This window comes from Trypanosoma cruzi, genomic scaffold, assembly GCF_000209065.1.
Source record: "Trypanosoma cruzi strain CL Brener 1047053516723 genomic scaffold, whole genome shotgun sequence".
NCBI classification, from domain to species: Eukaryota; Euglenozoa; class Kinetoplastea; order Trypanosomatida; family Trypanosomatidae; genus Trypanosoma; species Trypanosoma cruzi.
Window position 1 is genome coordinate 527,582 of NW_001849576.1, and position 27,692 is coordinate 555,273.

A 27,692-nucleotide genomic window follows, 5' to 3' on the forward strand; every position below is an offset into this window, starting at 1 on the left:
CCTCCCTGCAATCCGCTTCAGTCTGCTTGCCACGCGAAAGGGGCATCTGTAGTTCCTGCCTGGTCAGTGGGCGGTTGCACAGACAGACATGCGTCAGCGTCACCTAACTGCAGTATGAGCCACTGCGACCGTCACCTCCAACGTAGAAGCATGAGACGTCGAGCAACTGCGGCCCACGTGTAACTGTCGTTGCTGAGCTCCCCAAAGTTTTGCCATCCACGCACACGGTGCCCATGCCGTTCTGGAGCACGACTGCCACCCGGTAATTTCTCTCCAGCCCAGACTTCCCGTGCTGCACTTCTCCCGCCTCACCGTCAAACGCCACTTCCCGCTTATTGTCCGCCGTGACTGACAGTCCCACCATCCTCACGCTCCCAGCGCCACCCACAGCGACCATAAGGGCGCTGCCGCTGCCCGCAGGAGCCGCCCCAATCGTCGCCGTCACCACAAGAGTGAACTCCCTTTTCACAATGTGGAATCGTTGATTCCGCCACCGATTACCCAAAGGCCACTCTGTCCACGCTCCAGGCCCCTCAAACGTCGCACCGCCCTCAACCTCCGTTGCCGTCCCAACCACCGTGGCAATCGCCGCGACATATTTCTTCTCCCAGCAATCCCTCTCACCCTCGTTGGACAAATATCCGACCACCCCATCCGTGGGCGTAGGAGTGCTGCAGGCACCGTCGGATGCGGTTCACTTTTTTCTGGTGGAAGTGCAATGCGTTGTGACGTTCTTGTCGACTGCATCCCAAGTCCTCAGCACAGTCCTTATTTCCTCCAGCTGCTCAGTGAGGTGTGCGAGCACAACACGCCCTTGTCCTGCATTACACTCGTTAAGGGCAAACAGTTCACCACCCTTTTACTGCAGGGTATCTGCGTTTTTAGAAACACCATCAGCACATAACGGTCCAATGGGGTAAAATCGAGTCATATAAGTCATGGAAAGAAGCAACACGCTCGTGGCTCTCCGAATATTATTCTGCCTGGGCAAAGCAAACAGCACTACACTCCTCCCCTCGATGGATGCCGTCACGACGTCGAGTCGGCTACCAGTCGTAGCACTCCTCAAGTCCTCACTCAAGACATTCAAATGTGCTCCGCCAAATTCTATCCATTCCTTCCCCATTCCACCGGAATCATGCACTTTCCCGTCATGGCCTCCATGCGTGGCGGCCGCGAGAAGTTTTCCTTCCCACTCAAAGAGATAGGGATCAGCGCAATCCCGTCAGCAAAAACCTCTGCAGGGAACCCCCAATTCCCGCCACAGCCCTTCGAATGGAAGACGGTGCAGACTTTTGTGTTGTCCCCCTGCACAGTCACGAGGGGAAACACAATCGCGGTGCCATTCGCCACCGCGTCCCTGCCGCTAATACCACAGTACCCATTCCATGACCTCACCCGCAGCTGACCGTCAACAACAGCCTTGGAAAGGCTCCCAGCGCCCCAAGTGATGCGCCTTCCCCCATCGTTGGAGACCAACAGCGTCACCCAAAACAGGCACAAGCTCCCACCTGTGTGGAGTTTCCAACATCGCACCGGCATTTTTCGCAGGAAGGCGTTCCACAGGCAGAAAAATCTTGCCGTCTTTCGTCAACGCCTTGCGACCGTTCAATTGAGACAAGTGAACCGCCTCTTCTCTTCGTTCCGCGGCAATGTCCGTCCTCCAGTTCGTCACGCTCTCCGCTGCGATTCCTTTCGTCCACGCCTCCCCTGTAAAACTCAAGTACTTTGACCAAATCCCAACACTGGCACTAGAAGGGAGTCCCTAATTAGCCTTGGCAATGCCCACAATTAAGCCATAGTATTTCAACAAGAGAACGGCCAATAAAGAATTTGACACCATTTTCTCCATAGCTGTTGCCTCTCAAATGCGCCAAAAGACACCCTCGTTTCCCACCATACAAAAATAACCATAGGCTTTGGATCACCCACCTTGGCACGCGCACCTCCACTGCCGTAGCACATCATCACAACGATGAGGAGCAGCACCGCGCAAGTAAACACACGCCGGGACATGTTGGGCCTCCGGGGCTCACTCTCTCTTCCCTCCTCCTTCCGCTGGATCCGGTCACGCGGCGACGGTTGTGTGTGCGGGGTGCCTTCACTGCAGCAACACGTGAGAGCATATAAATATGTGTGTGTGGGCGGTGTGTGTGCTGTTGGTCCTTTCAGTGCCTTCGAATTTCACAGTAGCGATTGGCGCTTGTTTGCTTTCTTTGTGTTCAGGAAGTGGAGAGTACAGTAGCAACAGCGGCAATACATCAGACACTTCAGTGAGCAGAGCAGAGCACCCACGCAGAGAGCGGGGCACGAGACAATCCGGGAGGAACAGCACGGAGGACCACCGCCCATAGAAAAGAGCAGCAACACGGCAAGTCACGGCGGGCCGTCGGTGTGTGCGGGCCAGCCCTCACGCGGCGCAACACGCCTCACACCCAACAGGGAATGACAGAAAGAAAGACGGAGGGAGAGAGGGAGATGGATGCAGTCAAGAGGCACTCACAATCAAAATGGCCCGTGAGCATGCAGCCACTCCACGCAGGAACACGGGAGAGGGTGACAGAGGGAAAAAAGCAAGAAGCAGCACAAACACACAAAAGAAACAAACGACAAGCGGGAAAAGCATCGCCAAAGGCCCTCGCCCTGGCCGGCAACTCCACACCAGCCATCACACACAAACACCATCGCAGTGCCGTCAGTCCGCGGATGAGAAGATTCGGCCCTCCATACAACAAACGCACACACCGCCACCGCCTCCAGTTCAGTCCCACAGCAACGGGATACGGCCACAGCCAGCTGCCGGCACACAACGCACACACCGCCAGCAATCACCCAAAGAGCCAAACGCGGAAGCGAATCCTCATCCAGCCATGACGCGGTGCCTCACTCCATGCGGTCACACGGAGTGCACTGTTTCCACAATAGAACTTATTCGTCGTCCATCCCGCCAAGATGCTTCTGTTAGTGATGGGCCTTCGAACACAATAGAAGGAAATGGACAATGCGGTAACGCCGTGACACCGCCAGTCACAACGATTCCCTCATACCGGGGCAATTCTCCAATGACGCCTCGTATGCGCACACAATCAAAATAACATATAAAAATCACCCGATGTTTTTCACCAGAAGCCAAACAACCCCTTTCCCTCCCTAATTTTCTTCTGTCACTGTTAAGTTCGATAGCGTTGGAAATTTTGGCATTTGTGTGCGGTGCTGCCGCATGGAGATGGTGCACCCGCACCGCATGCTCAGGCACAAACATCCAAAAATAAATAAATCCCACAATATTTTTTACCACAAATCAAAATGACCCGTTCACTTTCAATTTACTAATCTATTTTCCTATTATTATTGTTATTATTATTGCACACTTCGGAGGGCTTCGTCTCTTCTAAAGTCTCTGCACGATATTGACACTTGGTGCTGGCGCACCTCTTCCTTCCAAAACGTCGCTATTCCGCGGCTTTCATCGTCGCTCACATTATTGGAATTGACGACATCACATCTCTGCCAGTCATTCATCGGCGTGCTGTCTGTCTGCTGCACATAAATAATCTCCCACGACAGTTGTCGGGATAACTCCTCCCAACCATTAAAATATGCCGCCAGGCACTCAGTGAACCGCCGCACAGTGCTGGCGGTGGTGTGGCGCCCACCCGCCGTGGCCATCCGCAGCCCAACCAGCGTTATTGGATTGGACTCCGAGAAAAAAAAGGGCGGCCACCAGCGGAAATTTTGTGGCCCACGGTTTGCACAGCACCCCGTGCTTCATTTTACGGATCGTTTTTTCATATTCACTCGGCAGCAAACCCTCATCTCCCTTGGGATGCAATTCAGGGCCAACTTCAAGATGCAGGGCTTTGCTTGACGTCCTGTTGGCGGCTCAAACTCCGTGGGTTTCGTCACCATTGCCTTGGCAAAGGCACTCTCCGTGAACGATTTCAAAGCAAACCATCCAAAAAAATATTGGCAAAATATTATCCTTCGACGCCAACATCAGCCTCAAAAAGCTATTTTATTCTGCTACACTTGGGAGGCGTTCCAATGTCCGTTCCTCGAGGCAAGCAGATATCGGTACATTGAAAAGGATCACACCGCTTGCGTATATTTCCCGAACAACTTCCACAGGCTTGTGGGACGGATCCTCAGAATACCATGGCGACTCACCTCCCCGTGAAAAGTACTCTTTCGCAGTTACCTCGTTGATCGACTGCAATGCAAACCTCACCGCTCCACAGCGTTCCGTAAACGCCTCCTCATCAAAGACGCGACGTGGAATCGGTCCCAAAAGATACATGTGTTTTTTGACCTCTTTCCAGCACTCCGCTTGTTTCTCTGGAGTCTCATCACGCGTCATCCAGGCGCACATCGCCTTCACATCCGTCTCGTCGGGCAATTCACGATGATTCGCGCGGCCTGTAGCTGCTTCGCCCACTCATCATAGTTGGTTACCTTTGGGAATGACACCGCAATCATGCCCCATCCAGAAGTAGGCGCAAAATGTCTCAGTGGCGGCGTTCCCTCCTTTGCCACATCGTAGATAATATACACATTCCTCCCATGCCCCCTCAAACTTCTCAACTCAGAGATGCACATGTCCTCATCGCTGTATCTTGTCACCGCTCTGGTGGTCTTGTCAAACACGTACGCATCTCCTCCACTAAAACAGTGGACTACCACTTGGAGTTTCTCGACATCGCTGTGCGGCAGCTGGTAGAGGAGGTACGAGCCGGCAGCCACCGACTTCCCGATCCCGGGCGTCCCAATCAACACGCGTCGTCTAGGCGTAAAGTCGTTCCCACCGTGAGGGCTGAACCACGCGGTTACATCGCCCTTGACGATCTGCCACGCTCGACCCAACTCACAGTTTACAAAACGTCCTTAGGAAGATCCTGTATCGTATGCCACGAGTACGGCCATCCCTTCTCCGAGGCGAGCACCATCAACACGGGAGGTGCCGCACCGAATTGCTGCACAGCGTCATTCTCTTCGATAGCGCCGTCAGCTTTCCTGTACGACCATGACTGTTCTGGCCTCCCCTCACGCACCCCATTCCCGTCCCCGTTTTCTTTCGCTCCACGCCGTCCGGAATTTCCACCGCATGGCTCCACCTCGCATTGTGCACAGACTCGTAGCATCCCTCCAGTTTCTCCGGTGCGCTCGTCGTCGTTGGGTTCCTCGCCTCCTCGGCAGCTGCATCCAAGAAATGTTTGGTGAATTTATGAACAGTTGCCTTTACCTCCGCAGCAGCCAATGACCACCCCGGTAGATTGTTGACACCCTTATCGCAAAGCCTGCGTATATCCTCATCGAAGATCACTTCACCCTTCACAGCTCGCTTCATACTCAAATAACGATCCGATGCCTGCATTTCGTTCAACGCTCCTTTATCACGGCTATACTTCGTGGGGTCCTTGAAAAACTCCTCCAGCAAGACATCCCGATTGGTGTCCACAAAGCCCCTGCCGTCCAGTTCCCTCGTAAGAAAGTCGTTCAGCCTCATTTCATTGACGCGAACTCTTCCTTTGAACAGTACGTCTTCGATATTAGTGGAAATGGTAAATTTCATTTCTTGCGTTTGTCTTAGCCTTTCCGCTGCCTCCCGCCTCGCTTCTGTCGGTACCTGCGTGAGTACCCCGTTTGGTTTTCCCCTTGCAAGAGGAGTGATCGTATCCTTTTCTTTCATAGTCCCTACGTTACCCGAGAGAGAGAACACCTTCGTGAAGAGGCTTAGTAATGGCCTCCAGCGCTTGGTGCGCATTTAGGTTAAGAATTTCTTCAAGAAGCCGCTGGTCTTGTGCGTAATCATCCGGCTCCTGAACAAACATCTCCATCGTCACATTGTAGTCTTTCATCAACGGCCGCCCTGCCGCCAACATAATTCCAAGGGAAATCACTCAGCCTCATGTTGGTGCTGCTCATGGTCCACTGCGGCCACACTTTATTCCCACCACATGTCGAGCTGCAGCGTCGAAACCATCACAAGAGCCACGGCGAGGTGCCATCACAACACCCGTGCGGTGAGGCATCCCACTCGCACCGCCCAACTGCGGCCAGCAGGTGCCGCTGGCACCAAGGACACTCGCGGCTGTTTAGTCCCGCAGTCCCAATGGCGTTGGGCGTGGCACTCGCACGGCTCGGTGGTCGCTGCGCCATGCAGCCGCACTGCAACGCCTGTGGGCAAAACAGCCAAGACACACCGCCCTCGTAGCAATGCAATTTCCAACCAACCCCAACACCGCCACACTATCGCACTTTTTTATTTTGTTTTATTCACGTTGTCTGTCTGTTTGCCCCATCACCGACACCAAAAATAAGTGCACACCTTCACAAAAGGGAAGGAACAAAGAGAAAAGGAGACACGATCCCACCGCCACGCCGCGGGCCAACACTCTCCTCCACCCACCGCCATTGCCGCGCAGGGGACCGCAGTCACATCGCAGAGTCAGCACCACAATGTGCACCACACTATCGTGCACTGAACAATGGGCTGGACGCGGCCATGCATCGCCCCGCTACATTTTCCCACCACTCAAGTGTTGCGTGTCCGCACAAAGCAGCAAACAGAATCCGAGTGCACACAACCCAATCAACACCCTCACTCGCTGAAGCACATTATTCGCATGGAGTGACAACATTTCGGGACACACCAGCAGTAGCAGGCTGCATGGAATTTCCCTGCCAGCCCTGTGAAAAGAAACAATAACTCTGCGGAGTCAAAGTGGCAGTCCCTCGGTGCTGCCCGCAGTTCACATGGCAGGAAGAATTCCACGCACGCATAGCTCCGGACTCCTCGCTGTTTGAGTGCACAACAGAACATGTGAAAAACACGTGCGCGCAAGATGGCAATTAAATACGTGAAAAGTTGACCTGCTTTCTCCGATGGCGTTGGCGAGCAGTCCCACACAATCCAATCAAAGTGGCACGCCGGACAGAATGGCGTCCGTCAATCAATAAAATGCGACACTGAAAGGGAGCAGAGAAGAGTTGGCGCATGCGATTGCCAGTGACAACTGAGGTGCCGAGGAGCACTTCAGTGTAGAACTGGCCGTCAGGCAGAGAGGACAAGCAAAACAGGAGGGCAGCAAACCCTCTCGTTCAATGTCTCCTGACCGCGACACCAGAATCAAAATACCATGGACGATAAGAGCGGCAACGCCTTCTCCAAAACATCTTGTCAAGAAGCCGCAGGACCTCAGGAAGGGAAGAAGGCAGCGGCGGCAGCCACAGCGGGGGAGGCAATAAAACGGCTGGCAGGCACCTTCACGTCGACGCGCACACCACATCCGAGTGGGCCGGGAGCACAGACCGAACCGCTCGGAAACACACGCATCAAATCCGCAAAACAAAGTCGCAGTGAATCGACAGGAACTCCCCGCCCAAAACAAATTTATAAAGTAGCGTTTTTCAAGGGGGATTCCGCTTTTCCGACGACGGCACGGACGCCTCGCAGGAATTTCTTGCAAATCTCCCTTCGCAGGTCCGCAAGAAAACGCAGCGGAATAAAAAGAGAGCGCAAAGACGAAAAAAAAATAATCCTCCTAACCGACCAGGTGGCAGGCTGCCCTCGCGCAAGTGGACAAAACACAACTTCACTCCGGTCCTGTGGTGGTGGTCGTCTCGCAATATTTTCTTCCTTCTACCCGCAGTGCGCATCCCCCTCCCACAAATCATTTGTTCGAGCCATGTTCCTGCGGCCAAACATCGCGCTGCTCGATCCCGCGGCACAGTCCTCGGCACAGAAGTGAGGGGAGGAGGAGGGACCGCAGAAGTTGCGAGCAAATCCGAATTCAGTGGCGGTCGCTGCAGTGAAGATTGACGTCCCACGCGGTGTCCCTTTTCTGGGTCCGGCCCCCACCGCGCCATGCTCTCAGCGTGCGGTGCGCCGGCCGCTCCGAACATCCACACGTGCTTGCGTCTCACCGTCGCTCCCAGCCCCGTTCGTTGGCTGCATCAGGGATGCCGCCATCCGGAGACGGGCATAAGGGCGTTGCATCCAACAAAACCTTCAGAGGCGCCCGCTGGGCCAACGACGACCATCACTGCGAGATGTGTGGCCCTTCCGCCGCTCACCCCAAATCGCACTTCTACGCCTCCTCGAGCAGCAGCAGCATAAATACACCGGTCCACTAGGGGCCGTCACCAGCCATTGCAGGAAGACCACTGTGCCCCAGTGCTATGAAACCCGAATTGCATTGACGGGCCACTTCGGAAAATCCTGTCGCATCCTCCCCCATTATGCGGAAACACATCCGTCGTGCATGTGGCCACCGCAGCCAAATGAATCCGGTCCAAATACCCCCCAAACCAAATTCCCCTTTCCTCAAGCCATTCCTTCATTCCATACGCCCTGACCCTCATCCGCACGTGTCCGTTCACACAAGCCGCCATCGACAGATGGTGGCCGCCCAACGCTCCGGAAAACATGCCCAGCACGCACGCGCATAACAAATAACATGCGCAAACGCACGGCACAACGGCGGAGAAGCGCACACCAAAAGGATGCGGCCCTCCACAGCAGTCGCAGCCCACCGCGCGCATCACACCAACAGGAAGAGTGACTCGCGGTGCGCGCTCCCTCTCTCCTCCTTCCATTCATGCCCACGGAAAAAGACAACAGTCGCCACACGCAACTGCCAGCATGCACTACAAGAGAAGCATCCAAATCCACTGCAATGTGCATCTTGTGTGTGTGTTCCTGCAGACACACAAAGCAAAGAAGTAGAAAAGGAAGCAGAGTGTGTGGAGGGATGCAATAAAATGTACAGCGGAGGTGCATGGCAGAAATAAAGAGAAAAAGACTGCTCAAACTCATGATACTGCACTGCAGCCCAAGCAGCGGCAATTCACACAAGATTTATCCAAAACAAAAAAACTTTCCCCTTCAACTTATACAAACCCCATCACACAAAATAATTATAAATAAAAAAAAACGTCCATTACTGTTCCACACAAATTTAAAAAAACAGCCGGCTGCCGTGTGGCCACACCAAACTGTCTGCATATATTTTGCCCGCAAATAAAATTAAAAAGATATTTAAATGTCTTTCAACCGTCCGACCCTCTGTGTGTCCGCACATCGTTTATATTTCATGGGGTCATCTGCGTGTTGCTGCTCCCCTCAGCCCTCCCATCGGCGTGCGAGTGCGGCCCGCAGAGCACAGTCACTCGTGTGTGTGGGGACTGAGAGAAGCACGCAGACACGGCGGGAGTCGCGTCACTCCATCGGGAGAGTGAGCGCAGCAAAAAAAAGAAAAACACGGCGGCAGGGTGTGGCTGTGTGTGTGTGGCGCTGCGGGTGTCTGCCCGCCCTGGCCGCAAGAAAACAAAACAAGAGGGAAAGAAATGTGTGCTCCGCCCCACAGGCCCTCGTCGCACGCCCACACGTCACGGCTCCCTCAGCGCGCCGTTCGTCGCGGCCCCTCCTCATGCGTGCAGCAGGCGAGGCGCACAGGGCCGTCGTCGTGAGCGTGTCGGTGGGTGTGCGAGTGGAGCAGTTGGGCGGGAAACACACGGCACCCCTCACAGGAAGAGTGCAGCAACAAACAATTAAAAGAGGGAAGAGCAGAAAAGAAAAATCACTGCCACAGTGATTGCCCCCAAACGCAAAAGAGAAGGGATGGGGGATGAGAGATTAGAAAACAAAGAAAAAGTTAAAGAAAATAAACCATTAAAAAATGAAAAAACTCACAGCACCCCGAAGGAAGCAAAAAACAAGGAAAATAAACACATAAAAAACAAGTAGCAACAAAACAACAGCAGAGAAAAAAAAAGAAAGTAAAAATAAGTAAAAACACAAAGAACAAAACACAAGGAGCTGCAACAAATGGCTCCAGCGTGCATGCACACTCACACAAAAGTGCGTCCACGCAAACAGTTGTGGGCGTGTCGTGCATACGAATGTGTCTGGGACGCGCGCCAAGTGACGGACACGGGAGGCAAGAACATGGAGCACACAGCAGCGCAGCAGAAGCAAATGGAACAAAACACAATCATCATTATTTTCTATTATTACGCAATAAAACAAAAGAAGCGCACAAATCCCCGTGGTTGAGTGCTAGCAATTATAGTCCGCATTCACTTCTTCAGCCCAGTGTCCCGTAAGTGAGTGCAGCCAGAAAAAGCAGTGGCAGGGCATGCAGATGGGTGCCATGGAAGCAGGCGTCAGTTCCCACACTGTTCTCCAGCGCGTTCGTTTTGGGCGCAGAGGAAAGGGGAGCCGACATGCCTGCCGCCGTAGCATTGCCTTCGCCGGAAGCAGTGTCGGTGGCGTTGGCGGCGGTGTCCTCTTCGGTGCCTTCCGCTGCACCCCCGTCCTCGCCGGTCTGGGACAACTGAGTCGGTGGCGCAGCAGCAGTCTCTTCCTGCAGCTCCACTGGAGGTTCATGGGAGGAGTGGTCGCCGCCTTCTGTGGGCTCCGGATCTGGTGGGGATTCGGGTACAGGAGAGGCAGCAGAGGCAGAATGTGAAGGGCCTTGAGGATCACCAGCGGAGGCGGAATCCGACGCCTGCGAGGCCGCAGCGCCAGCAGCAGAGTTAGCAACAGCGCCGCCTGGAGTTGCAGTTTGAGGAGGAGAAGAAACATCCGCGGAATCCTCAACGTCAGAAGATTCAGAATTTGTTGTGGAGGTGCCACCGGGAGCCTTGTGCTCTTGAGGGCCCGGAGTAAGTGCTGCAGGAGGTTTAGCCGGAACAATTGCGACGGTGACCGCCTTCTCTACGTTACTCTCCCACCAACTCTTCACCGCGCTTGGAGTGGGCGATGTGACGTTGATCGTGAAGACACCATGCTCCGCACCATCTTTTATACGTCTCTCAACATCCTCGGACGTACAGTTTCCGACGCCCATGCCGCAAATATCCTTCCCCACACCATTATCTTCAACCGTGCAGTTGTACCACAATGACCTCCCAGGGAGCTGCCAGCGCGCAAGTTTGCCACCAACATTACCGTCACCCGCACACTCTGCATTCACCTGCAGCACCTCCTGCGGCTCTTGCTCCTCCACTTCCTCCACGGCAAACACGCACGAGCAGCAGCACAGCAGTGCCAGCACCAACAGGACACAAAACACACGGTGCATCATCATCAAAAATATCGCTGTTAAAAAACGTGGATTCGATCTGCAGGAGCATGAGAAAGGAAGTAGAGAGAGACAGCAGCTACACCACGCACAGCCACCGCATGGTAATAAATGGCAGCAGTCAGAAGAAGCGCACACCAAAAAAGACAGATGGAATCATTACAACTGCAGAACTCACACACCGCCACGCAAAACAAAACATCAAAAGGCGGAAAAAACAAAAAAGGAAAAAAAAAATGATAGGAGTCCAACAGAACTCCAGGGGAGGAATATAAAAAATCAATCGCGCAAAATTCTATTTCATATGCCAAGCAACACAAGACAACCGTGTGTGGCTGTGTATAAATAATGCCTTCAAGAAAAAAAAAAAGAGAAATGAAATTTAAAAAAAGATCTTGCTGTTCCACCAGGCCACACAACATCCCTCACATTTCATTGCGGCATCCGGCCTGTTCCTCCAATCCTCCTTTCGTGCAGTCCGTGGGACGCACAGCAATGAGGCCGGCACCGCGTGTGGGCAACAAAAAACAAGGAGGAGAAACGCGTCACTCATGACAGTGTGCAGCAACCGACCATTAAATAAAGGAACAGCAACGATACTCATTATTCCAGGAAGACAACAAAACCAACGGTAAAATGTAAATAATAAAAGAAAACACGCATGCAACGCGGCACATGTTCTCTGCGAGGAGTCGCAATTCCACACTCTTCGGCTCAGAAGACCGCCACAGCTCCACACAACCCCATAAGAAGCAGCAACGCCCAAATACACGCACACACGCACAGTGCCGTCAACAGTTAACTCTCGCAGTCTCAATTTCGCGTCGTTGCGCAGGGCAAAGCAGTCGAGTGGACTCACACCGCTCCCGGAATACTGCGCGGTGAATTCTCGTAATTGGGGATTGTACTCGTGTCCAGAGGCATTGCGTTGAGTCAATCCGTACGCATCACCCGCAGCAACAAATCCACTGCCCGCAACGCCATTTTCTGAAAACGAGAGATTTGTGTCCAGTGGAGTTGTGCTCACTCACCTCGTCCGTGTTATCCGCAGCAACGTGTTCCCTGCCGCCATAAGTGACAGACATGATCCCGGATGCATCCAACGCCACCACTACTATTCTCGGACCGTTGGCAAAGGAAGGCCTCTTGTTGGATGCATTCGGGACCATCACTCCGCTCGGATTGCTGGCAAACTCAGGCCTCGTCTCGGACGTGTTGGTCGCCGTGTTGGATGCGGGACTCGGATCGACGGTGTTGGGTCCGTCAGCCGCCGCAGACCGTCGCCAATCCTCGTGTTGACGTGACGGCTCAGCATTAACTTGCGGCGCAGTTGTCCCACCAGATTTTGTGTCATCCTTCCCTTCACGGGGTGGCGGCAACTGACAGATGCCCGTCCGGTCAGCATCGCTGCTCCGTGCAGGCGGATGGATGGTTCCATCGGGGAAAATTGACGCCACCACAATTCATAAGGGCCGGCGTATTTATGTGTCGTCACATTCATCGTGAAGGCAACGGTGGCCCCTTCCTCCTTCCTTGCACAGCTGGCAGCACAGTTGCTACATGTGTGCACCGCATTGGCCACATGGCACACAGCACCCAGCTCACCATTCCTGCCATGCATGCGCACACCAAAGCCACTGAAAGTATAATTCTCATGCTGAGCCTCAGCACTGGCAGCAGAGCACTTCGTCCACGCCCACACACGCACGCGATAGCTCAGGCTGCCGTCACTCGAAGCACACGACACATCCACCGGCACAACCACCGCATCCGCATCACCAGATGCATCTCCAGCTCTCCCAGCAGCCGTAACGCACACGGAGCGAACAGCAGCCGCCGCCACACGCAACTGACAGCATGCGCTACAAAAGAAGCATTCAAATCCACTGCAATGTGCATCTTGTGCGTGTGTGGTTCTGTGTGCCTGCAGAAACACGAAGCAAAGAAGTAAAGAGGGAGCAGAGTATGTGGAGGAACGCACAAAAACGTACAGCAGAGGTGCACGGCGGAAGCAACAAGAAGAAGACCGCTCAAACTCACGACTGCAGTGCAGCCCAAGCAGCGGCAATTCACACAATATTTACCCAAAACAAAAAGCTTTCCCCTTCGTCTAACATAAACCCCATCACACAAAATAATTATAAATAAAAAAAAAACGTCCATTACTGTTCCACACAAATTTAAAAAAGCAGCCGGCTGCCGTGTGGCCACACCAAACTGTCTGCATATTTTGCCCGCAAAAGAAAATTAAAAGATATTTAAATGTCTTTCAACCGTCCGACCCTCTGTGTGTCCGCACATCGTTTATATTTCATGGGGTCATCTGCGTGTTGCTGCTCCCCTCATCCCTCCCATCGGCGCGTGAGTGCAGCCCGCAGAGCACAGTCACTCGTGTGTGTGGGGACTGAGAGAAGCACGCAGACATGACGGCAGTCGCGTCACTCCATCGGGAGAGTGAGCGCAGCAAAAGAAAAAAATCATCAGGGGAAAAGAAATGCTGACGGGACTGCCAGCGCGTGAAACGCACACGAAAAAAAAAAATCTTAAAAACACGGCGGCAGGGTGTGGCTGTGTGTGTGGCGCTGCGGGCGTCTGCCCGCCCTGGCCGCAAGAAAACAAAACAAGAGGGAAAGAAATGTGTGCTCCGCCCCACAGGCCCTCGTCGCACGCCCACACTTCACGGCTCCCTCAGCGCGCCGTTCGTCGCGGCCCCTCCTCATGCGTGCAGCAGGCGAGGCGCACAGGGCCGTCGTCATGAGCGTGTCGGTGGTGTGCAAGTGGAGCAGTTGGGCGGGAAACACACGGCACCCCTCACAGGAAGAGTGCAGCAACAAACAATTAAAAGAGGGAAGAGTAGAAAAGAAAAAATCACTGCCACAGTGATTGCCCCCAAAAGCAAAAAAGAGAAGGGATGTGAAAAAAAGCAACAAACACATAAAAATAAAAAAAGAATTTTAAAACAAGAAAGAAGCACACATTAAAATAAATTTAAAATACGCAAAAAAAAAGATTTATGAGATATATTAGTTCCCGGAGAAGTAATTCTGTGCTGGAGGTCGCAGGTATTCCACGCGGCAGCCAGTCACTCCTCACAGAGCCGCAAACCCCCACAGTCCCAACAGAAGCAGCGATGGCAGCAGTCCGCTCCCACGCATGGTGCCGGCATCGCTGTTATTCCCCTGCGACAATTTTCCGAGGCTGCTGTTGAGTGCCGTTGCATTTACTTCCCTTACCTGTGGCTGTACCTCTTCCTTCTGCCCATCCGTTCCTCCTCTTGTCTCCTCATCCTCAGCAGAGTTCACGCTCATCTCCTTTTTCACTGCAGGTTCAACTTTCCCCTCGCCATTAGAGGCAGGAGTGTTTGCATCTGCTGAAGGAGTAGTAACGGAAGCTGCACCGGATACACCGCCAGCACCACCAATATTCTCTTTCAACGGTTCCTGTTCCGACGGCAGTTGCCTGGCAGAATTGGACAAGGACACGGTTCCCTGCACAGGTGATCCACTTGTCGCTGATGATTGAGTATCCATCGATGTCTTCGGGCCTTCCGACTTCGAAATAGTAACTTTATTTTTGGCAAGCCCTGCAATCTCTTCGGATTTCCACGGGCGGTTGTACAGCAGGACATTCGTCACCGTCACAGACACGCCTTCTTGGCCCTCTGCGTTGCCTTCATCCCCTCCAATGAAGAAGTGGGAGATTCCTTTCGAATCCGTGTTGTTCAATTTACACTGTTCATCCCCACCCACAGGCTGGCCATCAACGTACGCAGAGCCCTGGTTGCCGTTCCGTAGCAAAATTACCACGTGTTCTGATTTCTTTGTCTCCAAATGGCTGCTGTGCTCCTTGTTCTCTCTGCCACCGCACAACACCCGCCATTTCTTTTCGTTGTCGTTGTACGACAGTCCCAGGAGTACTGTATTGTCACTGTCATTCATCGTCGCACCCATCAATGGAATAGAACCCTCCTTCGGCACATCGTGGATGGACACCGTCGCCACAAGAGTGAAGTTGTGGTTCGCAAAGTGGTACAGCTGATTCTCCCCTTGCCTGCCAACGGGCCACTCCGCCCACGCACCACGTCCTTTGAACGTCACGCCGTTATCCGTGCTGGCCACTTCTTTCGCTCCCTTCTTTACTGTGGCGTTCACCCCGAGGTACTCGTCCTTCCATGTGTTATTAGAGAAGTTGCCGGACAAGAAGCCAACAAGCCCATCCTTGATTTTATCAGTACTGCAGGCAGTGCCAGTTGATTCATCCTTGGCAGCACTTGAAGTGAGGCACAGCTTGGAGACACGTTCGTCCACTTCCTTCCAGGTCGCCAGCACATCCTTCACCCGCTTCAGCTGCTCAGTCAGACGCACAGAGACGATACCGGGTGATGGTTTTTCCGCGTCGTCCTTCTTCTTCTCGTACAGTGCAATCAACTCCTCATTATTATCTCCACTTTTGTACAGAAGGGAGCTGGCGGCAACGTCATCTTCCTCGGATACCGGCCCAATATCAACAATGTGCGTATTGTCCGTCAGCCAAAGATGGAGTACGCCCTTTTCATTAACTTGTTCTTCCTCAGTATTCTTGGGATACACCGGCAGAGTGACAAGCATCACATTCCTCTTCTTATTATCAACACCATCGCCAATATTCGCTGTGATGAACCCGCTTCTAACGCCCTTCTCATTTAACTTTTGTTTGTTGCCCCACACGCGCGAGAGTGTCCCGAGGGCCTCCGTCCACGAATCCCCCTTGTCATCGGACTCGTACACCCTGCGGCGGCCATCATCGCACGCAGTCATCATCATGAGTTTGTCCTTTTCCCACTCCACGACGGAGGGATCACTGCAGCCATCGGCAGACATCCCCTTCGACAACGTCCAGCTCTTAGTACCCGAGGAGTACATAATCAGCGAAACGGCTTTCACATCTTTGTCCTCGTTCTCCTTCGTGCCTTCCACCGGGAACAAAAACGTGCCGTCCTTCAGCTTGATACCCGATCCACCGCCGCCAATCAGCCCTGTCAAGGATTTGTGTTGGTCGCCCAGAGTGCACGGTACACCGTCAGTAGTTTTCCAATCAATTTTTTTGTCGCCTTCACCACCGACCTCACCCTTTGCCAGCAATATTCCTGATTTGATGTTCTCAGTTCCAGCCTGACAGTTAGCGGCAGCTTCATGGCTGTATTTTCCAACAAGCATGTAAATATCACTTCCATTCACAACTGTTGTTGGTCGGCTCACATCTACTTTCGTGCTTGGGGAACCGCCTTCCTCCAGAAATTGTGGTTTATCCTTGGCATCCTTCAGCACTTCCTCCGGTTTGTTATCCGCTGTGTTGGTGAGAAGTTGGGATGCAATGCCAGTAAAAACAGTGTTTTCACCATTCTTGCACTGCGCCCCGGCAACGGCAAATACGCCACTCCCCACTACTATAAGGCCGGGAACGCTCAACGAGTCCAAAGTTTCACCATCAGTGATGTCCTTCCATTCAAAATTTGGATCAGATGACTGCCCATCAGAAGCCGCAGCTCCACCAGTACTGCAGCACATCATCACGACGAGGATCACCACCGCGGAAGTAAACACACGCCGGGACATGCTGGGCCTCTGCGGCTCACTCTCTCTTCCTTCCCTCCTCCTTCCGCTGGATCCGGTCACGCGGCGATGGTTGTGAGTGCGGGGTGCCTTCACTGCAGCAACACGTGAGAGCATATAAATATGTGTGTGTGGGCGGTGTGTGTGCTGTTGGTCCTTTCAGTGCCTTCGAATTACACAGTATCGATTAGCGCTTGCTTGCTTTCTTTTTTTCCTAGCGTGTCTGTGCTCAAGAAGTGAAGAGTAAAGCAGCAAAAGCGGCAATACACCAGAAGGGTCAGTGAGGAGCAGAGCAGAGCACCCACGCAGAGAGCGGGGCACGAGACAATCCGGAAGGGACGGCACGGAGGACCATCGCCCAAAGAAAAAAGCAGCAACACGGCAAGTCACGGCGGGCCGTCGGTGTGTGCGGGCCAGCCCTCACGCGGTGCAACACGCCACACCCAACAGGGAATGAGAGAAAGAAAGACGGAGGGAGAGAGGGAGATGGATGCAGTCAAGAGCCACTCACAATCAAAATGGCCCGTGAGCATGCAGCCACTCCACGCAGGAACACGGGAGAGGGTGAGAGGGAAAAAAGCAACAAGCAGCAAAACACACGGAAGGAACAAAAGACAGACGGGAAAAGCAGCGCAAAGGGTTTCACCCTGGCCGGCAACTCCACACCAGCCATCACACACAAACACCATCGCAGTGCTGCCAGTCCGCGGGTGAGAAGATTCGGCCCTCCACACAACACACGCACACACCGCCACCGCCTCCAGTTCAGTCCCACAGCAACGGGATACGGCCACAGCCAGCTGCCGGCACACAACGCACACACCGCCAGCAATCACCCAAAGAGCCAAACGCGGAAGCGAATCCTCATCCAGCCATGACGCGGTGCCTCACTCCATGCGGTCACACGGAGTGCAATGTTTCCACAATAGAACTTATTCGTCGTCCATCCCGCCAAGATGCTTCTGTTAGTGATGGGCCTTCGAACACAATAGAAGGAAATGGACAATGCGGTAACGCCGTGACACCGCCAGCCACAACGATTCTCTCATACCTGGCAATTCTCCAATGACGCCTCGTATGCGCACACAATCAAAATAACATATAAAAATCACCCAATTTTTTCCACCAGATGCCAAACAACCCCTTTCCCTCCCTAATTTTCTTCTGTCACTGTTAAGTTCGATAGCGTTGGAAATTTTGGCATTTGTGTGCGGTGCTGCCGCATGGAGATGGTGCACCCGCACCGCATGCTCAGACACAAGCATCCAAAAATAAATAAATCCCACAATATTTTTTACCACAAATCAAAATGACCCGTTCACTTTCAATTTACTAATCTATTTTCCTATTATTATTGTTATTATTATTGCACACTTCGGAGGGCTTCGTCTCTTCTAAAGTCTCTGCACGATATTGACACTTGGTACTGGCGCTCCTCTTCCTTCCAAAACGTCGCTATTCCGCGGCTTTCATCGTCGCTCACATTATTTGAATTGACGACATCACATCTCTGCCAGTCATTCATCGGCGTGCTGTCTGCTGCACATAAATAATCTCCCACGACAAGTCTCGGGATGATTCCTCCCAACCATTAAAATATGCCGCCAGGCACTCAGTGAACCGCCGCACAGTGCTGGCGGTGGTGTGGCGCCCACCCGCCGTGGCCATCCGCAGCCCAACCAGCGTTATTGGATTGGACTCCGAGAAAAAAAAGGGCGGCCACCAGCGGAAATTTTGTGGCCCACGGTTTGCACAGCACCCCGTGCTTCATTTTACGGATCGTTTTTTCATATTCACTCGGCAGCAAACCCTCATCTCCCTTGGGATGCAATTCAGGGCCAACTTCAAGACGCAGGGCTTTGCTTGACGTCCTGTTGGCGGCTCAAACTCCGTGAGTTTCGTCGCCATTGCCTTGGCAAAGGCACTCTCCGTGAACGACTTCAAAGCAAACCATCCAAAAAACATTGGCAAAATATTATCCCTCGACGCCAACATCAGCCTCAAAAAGCTATTTTATTTTGCTACACTTGGGAGGCGTTCCAATGTCCGTTCCTCGAGGCAAGCAGATATCGGTGCATTGAAGAGGGTCACACCGCCTGCGTATATTTCCCGAACAACTTTCACAAGCCTGTGGGACGGATCCTCAGAATACCATGGCGACTCACCTCCCCGTGAAAAGTACTCCTTCACAGTTACCTCGTTGATCGATTGCAATGCAAACCTCACCGCTCCACAGCGTTCCGTAAACGCCTCCTCATCAAAGACGTGAAGTGGAATCGATCCCAAAAGATACATGTGTTTTTGACCTCTTTCCAGCATTCCGCTTGTTTCTCTTTAGTCTCATCACACGTTCTCCAGGCGCACATCGCCTTCACATCCACCTCGTCGGGGCAATTCACGATGATTCGCGCGGCCTGTAGTTGCTTCGCCCACTCATCATAGTTGGTTACCTTTGGGGATGACACCGCAATCATGCCCCATCCAGAAGTAGGCGCAAAATGTCTCGGTGGCGGCGTTCCCTCCTTTGCCACATCGTAGATAATATACACATTCCTCCCATGCCCCCTCAAACCTCTCAACTCCGAGATGCACATGTCCTCATCGCTGCATCTTGTCACCGCTCTGGTGGTCTTGTCAAACATGTACGCATCTCCTCCACTAAAACAGTGGACTACCACTTGGAGTTTCTTGGCATCGCAGTGCGGCAGCTGGTAGAGGAGGTACGAGCCGGCAGCCACCGATTTCCCGATCCCGGGCGTCCCAATCAACACACGTCGCTCGGGCGTAAAGTCGGTCCCACCGTGAGGACTGAACCACGCGGTTACATCGCCCTTGACGATCTGCCACACTCGGTCCACCTCACAGTTCACAAAAACGTCCTTAGGAAGATCCTGTATCGTATTCCACGAGTACGGCCATCCCTTCTCCGAGGCAAGCACCATCAACACGGGAGGTGCTGCACCGAATTGCTGCACAGCGTCATTCTCTTCGATATCATCGTCAGCTTTCTTGTACGACCATGACTGTTCTGGCTTCCCCTCATGCACCCCCATTCCCGTCCCCGTTTTCTTTCGCTCCACGCCGTCCGGAATTTCCACCGCATGGCTCCACCTCGCATTGTGCAGAGACTCGTAGCATCCCTCCAGTTTCTCCGGTGCGCTCGTCGTCGTTGGGTTCCTCGCCTCCTCGGCAGCTGCATCCAAGAAATGTTTGGTGAATTTATGAACAGTTGCCTTTACCTCCGCAGCAGCCAATGACCACCCCGGTAGATTGTTGACACCCTTATCGCAAAGCCTGCGTATATCCTCATCGAAGATCACTTCACCCTTCACAGCTCGCTTCATACTCAAATAACGATCCGATGCCTGCATTTCGTTCAACGCTCCTTTATCACGGCTATACTTCGTGGGGTCCTTGAAAAACTCCTCCAGCAAGACATCCCGATTGGTGTCCACAAAGCCCCTGCCGTCCAGTTCCCTCGTAAGAAAGTCGTTCAGCCTCATTTCATTGACGCGAACTCTTCCTTTAAACAGTACATCTTCGATATTAGTGGAAATGGTAAACTTCATTTCTTGCGTTTGTCTTAGCCTTTCCTCTGCCTCCCGCCTCGCTTCTGTCGGTACCTGCGTGAGTACTCCGTTTGGTTTTCCTCTTGCAAGAGGAGTGATCGTATCCTTTTCTTTCGTCGTCCCTACGTTACCCGAGAGAGAGAACACCTTCGTGAAGAGGCTTAGTAATGGCCTCCAGCGCTTGGTGCGCATTTAGGTTAAGAATTTCTTCAAGAAGCCGCTGGTCTTGTGCGTAATCATCCGGCTCCTGAAAAAACACCTCCATCGTCACATTGTAGTCTTTCATCAACGGCCGCCCTGCCGCCAACATAATTCCAAGGGAAATCACTCAGCCTCATGTTGGTGCTGCTCATGGTCCACTGCGGCCACACTTTATTCCCACCACATGTCGAGCTGCAGCGTCGAAACCATCACAAGAGCCACGGCGAGGTGCCATCACAACACCCGTGCGGTGAGGCATCCCACTCGCACCGCCCAACTGCGGCCAGCAGGTGCCGCTGGCACCAAGGACACTCGCGGCTGTTTAGTCCCGCAGTCCCAATGGCGTTGGGCGTGGCACTCGCACGGCTCGGTGGTCGCTGCGCCATGCAGCCGCACTGCAACGCCTGTGGGCAAAACAGCCAAGACACACCGCCCTCGTAGCAATGCAATTTCCAACCAACCCCAACACCGCCACACTATCGCACTTTTTTATTTTGTTTTATTCACGTTGTCTGTCTGTTTGCCCCATCACCGACACCAAAAATAAGTGCACACCTTCACAAAAGGGAAGGAACAAAGAGAAAAGGAGACACGATCCCACCGCCACGCCGCGGGCCAACACTCTCCTCCACCCACCGCCATTGCCGCGCAGGGGACCGCAGTCACATCGCAGAGTCAGCACCACAATGTGCACCACACTATCGTGCACTGAACAATGGGCTGGACGCGGCCATGCATCGCCCCGCTCCATTTTCCCACCACTCAAGCGTTGCGTGCCCGCACAAAGTGGCAAACAGAATCCGAGTGCACACAAACCCAATCAACACCCTCACTCGCTGAAGCACATTATTCGCATGGAGTGGCATTTAAAAGCACACAGCACCAGCAGCAGGCTGCATGGAATTCTCCTGAAAACCCCGCGAAGAGACACAACAACTCTGCGGATTAAAGTGGCAGTCCCTCGGTGCTGCCCGCAGTTCACATGGCAGGAAGAATCCCACGCACGCATAGCTCCGGACTCCTCGCTGTTTGAGTGCACACCAACAGAACATGTGAAAAAAACACCTGCGCGCAAGATGGCAATTAAATACGTGAAAAGTTGACCTGCTTTCTCCGATGGCGTTGGCAAGCAGTCCCACACAATCCAATCAAAGTGGCGCTCCGGACAGAATGGCGTCCGTCAATCAATAAAATGCGACACTGAAAGGGAGCAGAGAAGAGTTGGCGCATGCGATTGCCAGTGACAACTGAGGTGCCGAGGAGCACTTCAGTGTAGAACTGGCCGTCAGGCAGAGAGGACAAATAAAACAGGAGGGCAGCAAACCCTCTCGTTCAATGTCTCCTGACCGCGACACCAGAATCAAAATACCATGGACGATAAGAGCGGCAACGCCTTCTCCAAAACATCTTGTCAAGAAGCCGCAGGACCTCAGGAAGGGAAGAAGGCAGCGGCAGCAGCCACAGCGGGGGAGGCAATAAAACGGCTGGCAGGCACCTTCACGTCGACGCGCACACCACATCCGAGTGGGCCGGGAGCACAGACCGAACCGCTCGGAAACACACGCATCAAATCCGCAAAACAAATTCGCGTTGAATCGACAGGAACTCCCCGCCCAAAACAAATTTAAAAGGTAGCGGTTTTCAAGGGGGAATCCGCCTTTCCGACGACGGCACGGACGCCTCGCAGGAATTTCTTGCAAATCTCCCTTCGCAGGTCCGCATGAAAACGCAGCGGAATAAAAAGAGAGCGCAAAGACGAAAAAAAATAATCCTCCTAACCGACCAGGTGGCAGGCTGCCCTCGCGCAAGTGGACAAAACACAACTTCACTCCGGTCTTGCAGTGGTGGTCGTCTCGCAACATTTTCTTCCTTCTCGTCGCAGTGCACATCCCCCTCCCACAAATCATTTGTTCGAGCCATGCCCCTGCGGCCAAACATCGCGCTGCTGGATCCCGCGGCACAGTCCTCGGCACAGAAGTGAGGGGAGGAGGAGGGACCGCAGAAGTTGCGAGCAAATCCGAATTCAGTGGCGGTCGCTGCAGTGAAGATTGACGTCCCACGCGGTGTCCCTTTTCTGGGTCCGGCCCCCACCGCGCCATGCTCTCAGCGTGCGGTGCGCCGGCCGCTCCGAACATCCACACGTGCTTGCGTCTCACCGTCGCTCCCAGCCCCGTTCGTTGGCTGCATCAGGGATGTCGCCATCCGGAGACGGGCATAAGGACGTTGCATCCAACAAAACCCTCAGAGGCGCCCGCTGGGCCAACGACGACCATCACTGCGAGATGTGTGGCCCTTCCGCCGCTCACCTCAAATCGCACTTCTACGCCTCCTCGAGCAGCAGCAGCATAAATACACCGGTCCACTAGAGGCCCTCACCAGCCATTGCAGGAAGATCACTGTGCTTCAGTGCCATGAAACCCGAATTGCATTGACGGGCCACTTCGGAAAATCCTGTCGCATCCTTCCCCATTATGCGGAAACACATCCGTCGTGCATGTGTCCACCGCAGCCAAATGAATCCGGTCCAAATACCCCCCAAACCAAATTCCCCTTTCCTCACGCCATTCCTTCATTCCATGCGCCCTGACCCTCATCCGCACGTGCCCACTCACACAAGCCGCCATAGACAGATGGCAGTCGCCCAACGCTCCGGGAAAACATGCCCAGCACGCACGCACATAACAAATGACATGCGCAAACGCACGGCACGATGGCGGAGAAGCGCACACCAAAAGGATGCGGCCCTCCACAGCAGTCGCAGCCCACCACGCGCATCACACCCGCAGGAAGAGTAACTCGCGGTGCGTGATCCCTTTCTCCTCCTTCCCTTCATGCCCACTAAAGGAAGCAGCAGCCACACGCAACCGCCAGCATGCACTACAAAAGAAGCATCCAAATCGAATGAAATCTGCATTTTGTGCGTGCATGTGGTTGTGTGTGCCTGCAGACACACGAGGCAAAAAAGTAAAAACAGGAGCAGAGCATGTGAGGGAACGCACAAACAAAATGTACAGCAGAAGTGCATGGCAGAAACAAAGAGAAAAAGACTGCTCAAACTCATGATACTGCACTGCAGAAAAAGCAGCGGCAATACATAAGAAAATAAATGAAAATAAATAAATAAAACTCATCTTCACACTTCCACACCTCACACTTTGGAAAGAAAAAAAGAAAAAAAGAAAATGAAAAAAAGAAAAAAGAAAAAAAATGAAAAAAATTAGTCCTCTATTACGGCTACACACAAAAAAGTAAAAAAAAAAAGTAAAAGAAAGCACACACACAAAAAGCACCTAACTACCATCCTGCTCCAGAAATTGTCTGCATATTTCGTCCAAAAATTAAATGATATTTAAATGTCCTTCAACCGTCTGACCCTCTGCGTGTCCGCACATCGTTTATATTTCATGGGGTCATCTGCGTGTTGCTGCTCCCCTCAGCCCTCCCATCGGCGCGTGAGTGCGGCCCGCAGAGCACAGTCACTCGTGTGTGTGGGGACTGAGAGAAGCACGCAGACATGACGGCAGTCGCGTCACTCCATCGGGAGAGTGAGCGCAGCAAAAAACAAAAAATCTTAAAAACACGGCGGCAGGGTGTGGCTGTGTGTGTGGCGCTGCGGGTGTCTGCCAGCCCTGGCCGCAAAAGAAACAAAACAAGAGGAAAGAAATGTGTGCTCCGCCCCACAGGCCCTCGTCGCACGCCCACACGTCACGGCTCCCTCAGCGCGCCGTTCGTCGCGGCCCCTCCTCATGCGTGCAGCAGGCGAGGCGCACAGGGCCGTCGTTATGAGCGTGTCGGTGGGTGTGCGAGTGGAGCAGTTGGGCGGGAAACACACGGCACCCCTCACAGGAAGAGTGCAGCAACAAACAATTAAAAGGGGGAAGAGTAGAAAAGAAAAAAAATGTCCATAGCGATTGCGCCCAAAAGCAAAAAAATTAAAAAGTGATGGGGGAAATGAAAAAAAAAAAAACGAACAGAAAGAAACAAGAAAGTAGAAAAAAGGAAAATAAATTTAAAATAAGCAAAAAAAAAGATTTTATGAAAGAAATTTGTTCCTATGGAAATAATATTTCTGTGGTGGGGAGGTCGTAGTTGTTCCACGCGGCAGCCAGTCACTCCTCACAGAGCCGCAAACCCCCACAGTCCCAACAGAAGCAGCGATGGCAGCAGGCCGCTCCCATGCACAGTGCCGGCATTGCCCGCTGCTTCTCCAACGGCATGTGACCCCGGAGCCGTCGGCACTTGCTGTGTGGTGGCAGGCTTCCCCTCCGTTTTTATTTCGTCCCCTGTTTTGGTACGAGAAACAGCTCCCGCTGGTGACGCAACATCTTTTTCCACTTCGGCATCGGGGCCAGAAGAAGTCAACGGGCGGTTGTACAGCAGGACGTTCCTCACAGTCACAGAGACGTCGTCTTGGCCCCCTGCGCTGCCTCCATCCCCTCCAATGTAGAAGTGGGAAATCTCTTGCGATTCTGTTGCTTCCAATCCACGTTGCGCACTCCCACACACACGCTGACCATCGACGTACGCGGAGCCCTGTTTTCCGTTCTGTAGCACAATGGCCACTTGGTACTGTGTCTCTTTCGCCCAAGTGCTTTTAAGCTTCTTGGTCATTCCGTCACCGCACAACACCCGCCACTTCTTTCCGCTGTCGTACGACAACTCCATAAGTTTTTTTCCACCGTCAAGACGCACACCCATCAATGGAATGGGATTGTCTCCCTTCGGCAGATTGTGGATGGACACCGTCGCCAAAAGAGTGAAGTTGTAGTTGGCAAAGTGGTACAGCTGATTCTCCCCCTGCCTGCCAACAGGCCACTCCGCCCACGCACCACGTCCTTTGAACGTCACGCCGTTATCCGTGCTGGCCACTTCTTTCGCTCCCTTCTTTACTGTGGCGTTCACCCCGAGGTACTCGTCCTTCCATGTGTTATTAGAGAAGTTGCCGGACAAAAAGCCAACCAGCCCTTCCGTGATCTTAACAGCGCTGCAGGCATTGTCAGTTGATTTACTCACAGTAGCACTTGAAAGAGGGCACAGCTTGGAGACACGGTCGTCCACTTTCTTCCACGTCGCCAGCACCTCCTTCACCCGCTTCAGCTGCGCAGCCAGACGCACAGACACCATACCGGGTGATGATCTCCCACCGCCTTTCTTCTCGTACAGTGCAATCAACTTCTCCTCTTTATTTCCTTGATCTCCACTTTTAACACTTTTGTACAACAGGGCGCTGGCGGCAACGTCGTCTTCCTCGGACACCGGCCCAATGTCAACAATGTGCGTATTGTCCGTCAGCCAAAGATGGAGTACGCCCTTTTTGTTGCCAGCCTTCTCGGAATACACCGGCAGAGTGACAAGCATCACATTTCTCTTATCTTCAACACCGTCAATATTCGCTGTGATGAAACCGCTTCTAGCCCGCTTCTCATTTCCCTGTTTGTTGCCCCACACGCGCGAGAGTGTCCCGAGTGCCTCCGTCCACGAATCCCCCTTGTCATCGGACTCGTACACCCTGCGGCGGCCATCATCACACGCAGCCATCATCATGAGTTTTCCCTTCCACTCCACGACGGAGGGATCACTGCAGCCATCGGCAGACATCCCCTTCGACAGATTCCCACCATCAGTGGCTGTGTATATGATCAGCGAAACGGTTTTTCCATTCTTCTTCGTGCCTTCCACGGGCAACACAAGCGTACCGTCGTTCATCTTAACACCCGATCCGCCGCCGCCAATCAGCCCTGTCAAGGATTCGTGTCGTTTTTCAAATTCAGTCCACGGGATAACGTAAGCGTCGTTCCAATAAATTTTTTTTTTATCGGTGCTCCCATCATTACTGACGTTGCCGCTCGCCACCAAAAGTCCCCATTTAGCTGCTGCAGCTGTCTGATCAACGCCTTCAGTAACTTCAAAACTATAGGTTCCAGCAAGCATGTGAATATCACCTCCCTTCACGACTGTTGTTGGTCGGCTCACATGTACTTTTTTCCGGTTTTGGGAATCCTCCTGAGCCCCTGTTTGGGAGGCACAACTCTTATTTTGGGAAAGACATTCCTCCAGTACTTGTGTCTTCACTTGGGCTTTACCCAATTCTTTTGATTCCTGATCAGTTAACGTCAAGAGCTCCGAGGCAATCCCAGTAAAACCGCTGTCACTGGCTTCCGTGAACTCCGCCTCGGCAACGGCAAACACATCACCATCCATCTCAACAAGAACTGGAACACGCAAAGAACCCACAGTTTCATCATTCTTGTCTCTCCAAGCAAAAGATGGGCTCGGTGAAGATTCCTGACGTGACGTTGGCTCAGCAGCTCCACCAGTGCCGCACATCATCACGACGAGGAGGAGCAGCAGCGCCGAAGTAAACACACGCCGGGACATGTTGGGCCTCTGCGGCTCACTCTCTCTTCCTTCCCTCCTCCTTCCGCTGGATCCGGTCACGCGGCGACGGTTGTGTGTGCGGGGTGCCTTCACTGCAGCAACACGTGAGAGCATATAAATGTGTGTGGGTGGGCGGTGTGTGTGTTGTTGTTGGTCCTTTCAGAGCCTTCGAATTTCACAGTGGCGTTTAGCGCTTGTTTACTTTCTTCGTAAGAGTGTAAAAGAAATGAAGAAAACAGGCTAATAAAAAAAAGGTACAACAGTGAACACCGCCACCCATCCACAGTGAGTGGCACCATCATCCCCGCCGCAGTCACTCCCAACAACAACAACTCACGCACACAGACACACGGAACGAGAAGGAAGAACAGTACACCGGGAACACACAGCGACTGCCACCAGCAGCAGCAAGAGTCACGGCGGGCGCTTCTGCCACGCGTCAGCACACACCGAGCGACGCCCACGCACGAAAAAAACAACCAGCGGGATGCAAGAGAACACAGCCGTCCTTTGCAAAGCCCACGCGCTCTCACCAGTCATTTTACTGTTGCCTCGCACCCGCACAGCCAAATAATCCCTCGGCCGACAGATCCACAGCGGGAGATACACATCGGCACGTGCAGCTGCTGGGCAGGAATCAATCCACAGTTTTCCCAGGCACCACCAATGCCACACCACTCACTGGCTCCACGTCTTCAGTTCCACGCCCGCAGTACATCAACAAGATACATCGCGGTATCCCATCCTCCGTCCTCGTAAGGGCCGCCGCAGTCGGAATCTTGTGAATGCGTGCGTCCTCAGCGTTCCAGCAGGTCCACAGAGCGACATGACATGTGTGTGTGTGTGTGTGTGCATGTGTTTGGGTACTT

General features: G+C 53.1%; 4 protein-coding genes and 3 pseudogenes across 4 annotated transcripts, besides 8 other annotated features; all 7 read right to left on the reverse strand.

Moving 5' to 3' along the window:
* Positions 1-27,692: part of a sequence feature (areas not merged during assembly with more than two copies in the genome that could not be assigned to a particular haplotype) that runs on past both edges of the window.
* Tc00.1047053508221.697 lies at positions 100-2,016 on the reverse strand (annotated as a pseudogene).
* Tc00.1047053508221.714 lies at positions 3,361-6,247 on the reverse strand (annotated as a pseudogene).
* Positions 8,910-8,933: a sequence feature (AT_rich).
* Positions 9,637-9,808: a sequence feature (A-rich).
* Positions 10,086-11,090, reverse strand: Tc00.1047053508221.730 (90 kDa surface protein, putative; the record flags this gene model as incomplete). The annotated part of the gene is made up of 1 exon (XM_816927.1): positions 10,086-11,090. One exon carries the CDS (start codon positions 11,088-11,090, stop codon positions 10,086-10,088), a length of 1,005 nt encoding a protein of 334 aa, XP_822020.1.
* Positions 13,216-13,240: a sequence feature (AT_rich).
* Tc00.1047053508221.750 (trans-sialidase, putative) lies at positions 14,174-16,792 on the reverse strand (the record flags this gene model as incomplete). The annotated part of the gene is made up of 1 exon (XM_816928.1): positions 14,174-16,792. One exon carries the CDS (start codon positions 16,790-16,792, stop codon positions 14,174-14,176), a length of 2,619 nt encoding a protein of 872 aa, XP_822021.1.
* Positions 18,039-20,922, reverse strand: Tc00.1047053508221.769 (annotated as a pseudogene).
* Tc00.1047053508221.780 (uncharacterized protein) lies at positions 21,630-22,544 on the reverse strand (the record flags this gene model as incomplete). The annotated part of the gene is made up of 1 exon (XM_816911.1): positions 21,630-22,544. One exon carries the CDS (start codon positions 22,542-22,544, stop codon positions 21,630-21,632), a length of 915 nt encoding a protein of 304 aa, XP_822004.1.
* Positions 23,040-23,222: a repeat region.
* Positions 23,605-23,662: a sequence feature (A-rich).
* Positions 24,365-24,476: a sequence feature (A-rich).
* Tc00.1047053508221.790 (trans-sialidase, putative) lies at positions 24,562-26,937 on the reverse strand (the record flags this gene model as incomplete). Its single annotated transcript, XM_816929.1, has 1 exon — positions 24,562-26,937. The coding sequence occupies one exon, from the start codon at positions 26,935-26,937 to the stop codon at positions 24,562-24,564; it is 2,376 nt and encodes a 791-aa protein (XP_822022.1).
* Positions 27,656-27,682: a microsatellite.